The sequence below is a fragment of the Muntiacus reevesi genome, chromosome 4 (assembly GCF_963930625.1).
Source record: "Muntiacus reevesi chromosome 4, mMunRee1.1, whole genome shotgun sequence".
Classification (NCBI taxonomy): domain Eukaryota; kingdom Metazoa; phylum Chordata; class Mammalia; order Artiodactyla; family Cervidae; genus Muntiacus; species Muntiacus reevesi.
The window spans coordinates 171,928,422-171,938,882 of record NC_089252.1 but is presented as its reverse complement, the minus strand read 5'-3'; the positions used below and the strand labels follow the sequence as shown (position 1 = coordinate 171,938,882).

The window sequence follows — 10,461 nt, the reverse complement described above, 5'->3', positions numbered from 1 at the left end:
AATTTATATTTTAGGTTCTTAGAAGTGCTGTTCCAGTAAAAGAAGCTGAATGATTTGTGATGGTTTTATGAGAAAACATATTTATGAGAAAGCTGGCATATTTTCCAGAAAATTTTGAAGCTGGCCTGCTTAATAGCAAGTGAGAAACTCTTTGGTCTCAAAACATAGTCCAAAAATTAGTGGACTTAAGTAAATGTCATTAAATTTTTAGAATTCCATGCAATAAATAAAATAATACATTCTCTAGAGCTGTGTACCAATCCTGCTAACTCATCTACAGTTTACAAGTTTTTTAAAAAGGCATCACTATAAATTTGTGGTAGTTACTGCAGCACCACCGCTGATGACTCTTTTGATTTTTAGAAGATATATGCAATGTAAACAGTTTTTTTTCTTTTTTTTTAAGGATATAGAAAGAGGGGAGGGATATTTGGAGGTATATTTTGTTACAGTAATCTCTAGTTCTCCAAAACTTTATTGAATTTAAATATGCCTACACAATGTAGAACATGTATATCATTAATTATCAAATAAAGAAACTGATAATCTTCTTGACTTGCCTTATTCCTATCTCACAGTGGAGATCATGGATGTTACATTATAGACCTTGGTCACTCCAGGACTAGATATTAAGCCTGTTATCATTTCCTGCCACTCCAGTATTAGAAATCTGAGAGGCAGTAGTGGTTGAGGTATTTTAGAGATACACTAAAAATTGTTGGATTATTATAAAATCTTGATACCTTATTCGATTCTCATAATTTTTTTCCTCAAATGATGGAGTATATTTAGAGTCACAGTAAATTTAGAATTGTTACAAAATGCTGGTGAACATGATAATGCATCTGAAACTATTTATGCTGCTGCTGGTTCATAGTTTCTCAGTCCTGTCCAACTCTTTGCGACCCCAAGGACTGTAGCCCACCTGGCTCCGCTGTCCATGGGATTTCCCAGGCAAGATTACTAGAGTGGGTTGTTATTTCCTTCTCCAGGTGATCTTCCTGACCCAGGGATCAAACTCACATCTCCAGCTTTGGCAGGTGGATTTTTCACCAGTGAGCCACTTGGGAAGCTTCCGAAGCTATTTATAAGTTTTTTCTAAATATACGAGGAATACTGTTGTTATTGTTACTGTTGATGTGAATGATATTGAAGCAGAATTTGCAATAGTGGTGAAAGGTAGTGGTCACAGTCACGGTCGTGTCTCTTAACCTGTTATTCTGGAGTGCCATCAATATAGGCGGCCTGGGATGACCAGTTCCTTTCCTTATGTTGTAGAGGATATTGGTTGGAGAACTTGTGGTACGTGAAATAGGTGAGATATTACCAAAGTACATATATCATTGGAGTAGAATTAAAACAGGATTCTTCAAATAGTCTGTGCATTTTCAACTCCTTACTTTCAGAGAAATCTGTGTTAAACATGGTTTGACTATAAAATAAACCAAGATTTTAAATTAAATTTGAAAACTGTTTTATAAAATAATTGATCTAATACTTAGATCATTTGCTTATCAATTTGACCTAATATCAATATTAGATCAAGATAATTGATCTAATACTTAATACTTACGTAGCCCCAATATTTGAAAAAATGGAAACATTGTACAGTTCAGCTCCAGTGTAGTTTTATAAATAGGTGTTTTCCAACATATATTTTTGTGATCCCTAACATTTGATGTGCTGTTGTTGAGTAAGATCTGTATAGAAAATATTTATATAATTCTACTTTCAATCAAAATGTTCTACTCTAAAGAAGTTATTGTGTTTGAGATAATACTAATTGAATTAGCAATTCCATGAGTGGACTTTTAGTGGATACACAATAGTAAGGGACTAGCTCCCACTTTGTCCATGCAGTTTTGGAGAAGACTGACAGACTGTTGAGAATTTAGGTAAATTAATTCATAATACTGCTGACTCATTATCGGTTCCTGATTTGAAGGGACCTTAAACTGATACTAACCCCTCCTCTGAACACATACCCTAGATAACAGCCCAAGAGTCATAAGTAAATGTAACTTTCTGACATGATACCCCAAATGTCCTTGTTATAAACAGTTGCCCCTGTCTCCCAGGGAGGGCCTTTTCCTTGTACCCCCTTAGGAAAAAAAAAAGAACTCATGGAAAGCATACCAAAATTCTACATTTTTTTATTTGAATTAATCAATCTGGCCTCAAGCAAGGAACTTCAAAATACTCCACCTTTGGACCATAATAAAGGCATATACCTGACATTCAGCCTTTCTTTATGCCTACACTCTTGGCTTGACTTCCTCCTATAGCTCCTCCTCCAGAATCTGAGAGTAATAAACTTCATTTCACTTTCCTTTGTTATCTTTTGTTGAATCAGGGCTCACCATCCTACACCCCTGAGCTCCATTTAACATATGTTAATTCAACAAAGTCACAACACAATGGGAAGCAGAACTATTTTGATGCATTGGAATTGAGATGAGTACTGGAAGGAGGACTTCTGGATTGCAGGTTATGTTTGTTCAGAAGTTTGCTATTTTTATAAAGCCCAATTCAAATGATATGACTATACCTGTGTACATAGTATGAACTGGGGTCCAGTGATGTGAAATTATGGTTCAAGAGGCATCATGAAAAATCACATAAATTAGCAGTCCCATGAGGACTGCACAAAGTATGAAAATCATAAGTACTTATTATGCTTATTTGTTTACCTATGTTTATTTACTAAGGTTCCCTCATATATACATATATGTGTATCTACATGTGTATATAATTTGTATGTGTATATATGTATAGATATATATGTGTGTATGTATACTGGATGGAGTAGTGTATTGTATAAAATATACTCCATTTGGTAGAAATATATCATTTACAATCTAAGAGTTAAAAAGTCAAACTAGCCCAATTTTTATCTTTTTGCCTCTTGAATACCTCTTGGATATATTTTTAAAAATTATTAAGTGATTCTACCATACATTGATATGACTCAGCAAAAACCACTACAATATTGTAATTAACCTCCAACTAATATAAACAAATGAAAAAAAATTATTAAGTGACTCTATTTTAGTTATTAGCTGCCTAAACTCTTTCTACTTCATCCTGAAAAATAACATGCCTCTGATGGAGAACATGAGCTGCAGACCATCATCACTGGTGAGAGACAGACTGCACCTAGGTGACAAGTAATTAGTGGTACTCATGCAAATTGTTTCTTTGCTCTGATTTAATCTTATTGTAGATATTCTGTTTCAGAGAAATAGAGTGGTAAGACAACTGAGAACAAAGATACATTTATGGATTTTATTATTATATTTGATATTATATATACATTTAAAGAATATTATTTGATCGTTTGACACATATACTTTGATTATTAGAGAGAAACTGGTCTAAGATATGACCTGTGAAAATCACACCCAAGTGACTGAATTTATTCTTCGTGGTTTTACAAACAATCCCGAGATGCAAGTTTCCCTCTTTGTTTTGTTCCTGGTCATCTACACAGTCACTTTGTTGGGTAACTTCCTTATTGTCACAGTTACCAGTATGGATCCTGCTCTTCAAACACCCATGTACTTCTTTCTCAGGAACTTGTCACTTCTTGAAGTTTGTTTCACCTTGGTCATGATGCCAAAGATGTTGATAGATCTAGTATCCCCAAGGAAAAGCATCTCTTTTATAGGCTGTAGTACCCAGATGTACTTCTTTTTCCTCTTTGGCAGCTCCGAATGTTTCCTCCTCTCTATGATGGCTTATGATCGCTTTGTGGCCATCTGTAATCCTCTCCGCTATTCAGTTATAATGAATAGGTCCCTATGTTTGTGGATGGCTGTAGGTTCTTGGATGTCTGGTGTTCCCGTGTCTATGCTACAGACAGCTTGGTTGATGGCCCACCCTTTCTGTGGACCAAGCACCATAGACCACTTCTTTTGTGATGGCCCCCCGGTGTTGAAACTAGTCTCCGAGGATACAAGCATGTATGAAATGCAAGCACTCGCCTCCACACTACTATTTATTATGTTTCCCTTTTCCCTCATTTTGGTCTCCTACACTCACATTATTAAAACCATTCTGATGATGCCATCTGCTACCGGTCGCCAGAAGGCATTCTCCACTTGTTCGTCTCACCTCATTGTGGTATCCCTTTTCTATGGAACAGCCAGCTTGACCTACCTACGACCCAAATCCAACCAGTCTCCTGAGAGCAAGAAGCTAGTGTCATTGTCCTACACCGTCATCACACCGATGTTAAACCCCATCATCTACAGCCTAAGGAACAGTGAAGTGAAGGGGGCAGTCAAGAGAATGATCACTCAAAAAGTCTTGCAGAAGTTAGATGTGCTTTGAATTCAATCATGTCAAGTTTTTCCAGACAAAGTAGGAGCACCAGAACCCATGAACAAAAGCTTTGAAAGAGTGGAAGATTTGCTCTTACTTTGTCAAGGTCACCTACTCTGATGGGTGAATCTCAGTGTCTCAGTCAGAGTCCCAGCTCATACTGGGATAACTGAGTTCTTTATGAAGGGATTATTCACAAACTGTGGTACAAATTATTCAAAACTTCATGGTACAAATTCTTTATAAGTGTGGTGGGTTTAAATGAGGTTACTTAAAAAAAATTACCTTAGTTTTAATATTTGTTAACATGCTTCTGGACTTCTTTGATCATTGGCTAAATCTGCTATTAATTTGGATTAATCAGCTATTTGTTGTTGTTGTTGTTGTTGTTGAATTGTTGTGTCTGACTCCATGTGACCTCATGAATCCAGGCCTCCCTGTCCTTCACTGTATTCCAGAAGTTGCTCAGATCATGTCCATTGAGCTGGTGACACTGTCTAATCATCTCATCCTCTGCAGCTCCCTTCTCATCGTGCTTTCATTCTTTCCCAGCATCAGGATCTTTTCCAACGAGTCAGCTCTTCATATCGAAGCCAAAGTATTGGAGCTTCAGCTGCAGCATCAGTCCTTCCAATGAATATTTAGGATTGATTTCCTTTAAGATTGACTGGTTTGATCTCCTTGGAGTCTAAGGGACTCTCAAGAGTTCTCCAGCACCACAATCAGCTATTAGAATTTAAACAACAATCTTTGCTTGACAATATTGTAAGTGAAAAAGTGTAAAGTTAGTAATAGCTAACATGATTTTTCAAGTCACTGCCTCTAACAAATGCACTTGCAACAACTCAAGAGATAGATTTTCTTTTGCATTTATTTTTTGTAAAAGAAAAATCAGGATCAGAAAATTAATTTGAAAAGGCAAAGAGTTATGCAGAGGTAGTCCCAAGAATTTCAATTCATACTCTTTTGAATTTGAAATCCAATATCTTAACCTCTTAAAAGTCTCTAGTCACATTTTCATCATGATAAAGTCCCCACTTACATGGTAATTTGGCCTTTCAGGCCTGAAAACACCTTGAAACAGCATAGAAGAACAAAACAAATAATTTAATTTTTGAAAAATCTCATATTTCCACTAGCATAAGGATATATTGACTTTGAATATGCAATTTATATATAATGATATCAGTTGCTCTAAGTCTTTGTTAGCCAGTTGTTTTTTTAATTACAATTTTTTCTTTAAGCAGTAATGACTCTCAATCATTCTTTGTCAATTTTCAAGAAAATTTAAAAGTCCTCTCAAATTTCCAACTTCTGTTGACTTTTTTAGTTTAATTGTGATTCCCTGAAGTTTGTGTCCATTAAATGTAAAGGGAATTTGGGGCAGGAATCATAAGTTCCTTTAAATATTTCTCTTTCAGTGGCCTTTTAATTTCTTAAGCCTAACTCAAACATTTTAAAATTAATGTTACTAAATTCAGTGACCCTCTGGCAAGACTCTATTACAGTGGTTTCCTACTAGCTTTATGTGACTCAGAAGTAAATTGTGAGATTGCTAAATCTATTGAGTAGTGCATGTGTACGCATTTAATAAACTAGCATAATCAAATATAGAGAAGAATAAAATAAGCAATATATGGAAAGAACTTATGAGAGCACCTGATACATGGTAGACACTATCTGGTTGTTTGATAATATTACTGTTGCTGCTGCTAAGTCACTTCAGTCGTGTCCAACTCTGTGCGGCCCCATGGACGGCCGCCCACCAGGCTCCGCCATCCCTGGGATTCTCCAGGCAAGAACACTGGAGTGGGTTGCCATTTCCTTCTCCTATGCGTGAAAGTGAAGTCATGTCAGACTCTTAGCAACTAACAGAAAATATGGGGTGGACCCCACATATTATAGGGTATGTTTTAGTTATGCATATACTCCCTTCTGATTGAAATGCAACTTAATTTCTTTTATAAGATGAAAGCAAAAATCTTCATAAATCATATACCTATTGCATATTCTGTGTGATTGATAGTCTATAAGTTTTTACAGAGAATTTATAATTATTATGTTTCAAATAGTTTTATTAAAATTGATAAAAGTCTCTTAACTGCAAGATCTTTATGGAGATGTTTTAAAAAAACCTTTTCAGCCTCAATTTACAAGTTGATTTACCAACTGAGCCACCAGGGAAGACTGTGAAAAGTATAACGTGTAGAAATAACATGGATTTAAAAGTCTATTGTTGAGAGGAGCCCTTTGGACCATAGATTATAGTTGACTTTAATATTTCAAATGTATTTCAGTCATTTTTTCTTAATATCACTATAAATGACTAACGTGTTCTTTAAAGTAACTCTTTAAAATATCCACAGAGTAAGGAATCAAATTGTAAACAATAAGGTAATTTATGTATTGGCAACTAGAGCTATACAAGTTCCTAAAGTGGGGAATACCTGTTAGAATATAGCGATCTCTAGGTCTGTCTGTTATATGACTTCAGCTATTATGTGATATTTTATGCAGGAAAAATTACTTCCTCATGGTTAAAATTCTGCAAATATGCCTTTCTTTGGTTGTCAACTTCAAAAAAAAAAAAAAGCACTGCTATTGCCACTTTAATCATCTTTATTGTGTAGTTTTGCTAAGATTCACAAAAGGAAAATAAGAATCAATCATATAAATAGAGTTCATTTGACTTGGACTGATAGTTTAAATTTTACTGAAAATTGTTGTTTTCCTGTTTCTGTTTCACAAGTAGATGGTTGGGAATAAATTCTTGAGATAAATCAAGAATTTATCCTCTTTACAATGTTGAATCCCTACCTAAAAGTTTTAATGTAATTTTTCTTCCAAAATTTCTCTTTTTGGAACATATATTCCTAAAGTTTTTATAACTACTGTGATGAATACTAAACAATCTCCTAGAGTGTAGCTAATTAATTTTTCCCACTTTTGGGGATCTTCTGAATTTTATGTTCCTATGTCCTATGACAGAACTTTGTCGAGGCTACGGTTTTTCCAGTAGTCATGTATGGATGTGAGAGTTGGACTATAAAGAAAGCTGAGCACCAAAGAATTGATGCTTTTGAACTGTGATGTTGGAGAAGACTCTTGAGAGTCCCTTGGACTGCAAGGAGATCCCACCAGTCCATCCTAAAGGAGCTCAGTACTGGGTGTTCATTGGAAGGACTGATGTTGAAGCTGAAACTCCAATACTTTGGCAACCTGATGCGAAGAGCTGACTCATTTGAAAAGACCCTGATGCTGGGAAAGATTGAGGGCAGCAGGAGAAGGGGACAACAGAGGATGAGACGGTTAGATGGCATCACCAACTCGATGGACATGGCTTTGGGTAGACTCCAGGAGTTGGTGATGGACAGGGAGGCCTAGCATGCTGCGGTTCATGGGGTCGAAAAGAATTGGACACAGCTGAGCGACTGAACTGAACTGAACTGATGTCCTTTGACTACTCTATTGTAGTTCAGACCATTTCATCACCTGATCATTATGCACAGCAAAATGTACTATCAGCTTGTACTTGGCTCCTGGGAACTGGATTACTGAATTAATCTTTTGATAGTTTGAGCACATATCATAATTTATAGTATTTGGGTATCCAATTTTTCCTGTAGTCTTGGGTTGGCCAAACATTTCATTCAGATTTTTCTATTGGATGTAACATCACAAAAATACAGACATATCCAGCCAAAATTTCAGAATCAATTATTTTGGAACTCTGAACACAAACAAATGCTTACAACAACGAAGCAAGAGTTGAATAAAGAAAAATAAACTGAAAACCATAGGAGAGGTTTGCAGCATTTTTAGTTTCCCTTATCCAGCCCCCTCGCAGGGTTTGTATTGGTCCTGATGGTGGCAACCCTGTGTTCACTGTGTGGGACCTTGTTTACTAAGTCCATGTAAAGTAGACCTTATTCTCACCTTCTGAATTTTATGATTTTAATAGCTTAATTAATGTGTGGCTTGCTATGATTTTCCTTATTCTAAATAACATTCATGTATGTTTCTAATTCCATATTTATAAATTTTACACTCATAATTTTGTTATTGTTGCCTTAAAGAATGGCACTCTAATATTAGGAACTTCAAATATCCCCCAAACATGTAACTACACTTGGAAGGAGGAGAAAGGTAAAAGTATTCTTCATGTATATAGAAACAGTCATTTCAATACAAGAGTTGTGCATCAAACCTAGAAACAATCCATACTGACACAGCTGGGAACAAAAAGTGTTCCAGAACAGATGATACTGAGGAAAGAGAAAATGAAGATGAAAGTTTGCCTAATGTATTTGTTATTTTTGAGGATATAGCTGCACTTCTGGATTCTAGCCTGAGTTGGGAATACTGAAAATTATGTAAATACTTATGCAAATATTTTAATAGAAATTGATCCCTGTGGATACAAGATATTGTTAAATAGAGAAAAAGCACGTAGACAAAGATGTTGCTCAGCTTGAAAAATAATTTCATTGTCAAAATAGTGTAATTAAGATAAAACTGATGATCATTATAAAAATATGAAAAATATAATAAAAATGAGAAACATTAATAGAAATGATTTTGTGGTGGTGATTTAATCTCTAAATTGTGTCAGATTATTTGCAACCCCATGACTGTAGCCCGCCAGGCTCCTCTGTCCATGGGATTACCCAGGCAAGAACACTGGGAAGTCTCCTCTGTCTCCTGCATTGCAAGTAGATTATTTACCCACTGAGCCATTGGGGAAGTCAATAAGAATACTGGAGTGGGTTTCCATTTCCTTTTCCAGGGCATGTTCCAAACCCAGGGGAGGAGTAAAGGATATAAGAAAATATATAACTAATTTTTCCTACTAGAAATCCAATAGCCTAAACTGAAAATGTTATTTAAGAGATAGTAATATATATCAAAGGGGACAAAAACTAACACTCGAAGTCTTCAGAGAACAAGAGTTAACAATAGGTGAGGTTTGAAGTAGGAGGCTTAGTTCCAGAATTTTTCACTTTTTGAACTTTGCTTATGTATATCTTTAATTAAAAAAAAAAAAAAAACCTGTTTCATTAAAGTAGTACTTCAGGTTGAAAAAATAACACAATGATTAAACCACTTTTAAAATATTTTTAAAATTTTATTTATTTATTTGGCTGTACCAAGTCTTAGTTATGGCGCGTGGGATCTTTGATTTTTGTTGCAGCATGTGAACTTGTGAGCACATGTGAACATGTGAGCATGTTGCACTTGGTTGCAGCATGTGAACTTTGTTTTTTCCCTGAAGCATGGGTCATTACAGAGTATTGAGTAGAATTCCCTGTGCCATCTCCTCTAAATTCCCCCCATTCTTACTGCCTAGATTTCCTGTTGCTATGCTTGGTCATATTATTTCTTGTTCTGTTCTATCTTTGTCAAAATTTTAGAATAAACTTCATCAGCTCTCCTATCAAAATAATTCAATTTTTAATTCATCACATATATTTATTCAGTTACTACTGAGTACCAGTGTTATTCCAGATCCTAAAATAATATGGATGAAAAATATAATAGACAAGATTCTGCTATGATGCAGCTGGAATTTAGTAGGAGAACCAGATTTTAAAAGTGAAGAAATGATATGTAGAAATAAATATTGACAGAATTATAAATAATAAAAGTCTTTACATAAAATCCATCAGAAGAGAAACGTCTCCTCACAAATGGTTACCTTGCAAATTGACTTTTTTATGGAGATATACTGGGTTGGCCAAAAAGTTCATTCAGGCTTTTCCATGAAAATGTTAAGGAAAAAATCTGAATGAAATTTTTGGCCAACCCAAAATAATCTGAGGTCTGGAGTTTGGTGATGGAGTGAGAGTGGAGATAGGGAGAGAGGTGACAAAGAGTTCGAGAATGAAATATAATAAGAAAAGAGTGGAAAAGCATGAAGATAGGACAGGAAGTGAGGACAGGAAGTTATACCAAGGATTCTTTGCTGGCCCCTGGTACCTTGCCATTCAATTAGGTTTCAGGACATAAGTTTAGCAAAGATATGGGATAATATGAATTAAATTTTAGAGAACATATTTTTATCTTTTCTGTAGAAAATGGATTGGATGAGGGGAGGAAGCAAAGATTATTTAGAAGTCTCCTACAGGCTATTATTAAGAC

The 10,461-nt window shown here is 35.3% G+C and overlaps 1 protein-coding gene across 1 annotated transcript; it reads left to right on the top strand.

Moving 5' to 3' along the window:
- The first annotated feature begins 3,381 nt into the window (after nt 1-3,381).
- Nucleotides 3,382-4,332, top strand: OR10A7 (olfactory receptor family 10 subfamily A member 7). The gene has a single exon (XM_065935102.1). The coding sequence runs from the start codon at nt 3,382-3,384 to the stop codon at nt 4,330-4,332; it is 951 nt and encodes a 316-aa protein (XP_065791174.1).
- The last annotated feature ends 6,129 nt before the right edge of the window (nt 4,333-10,461 follow it).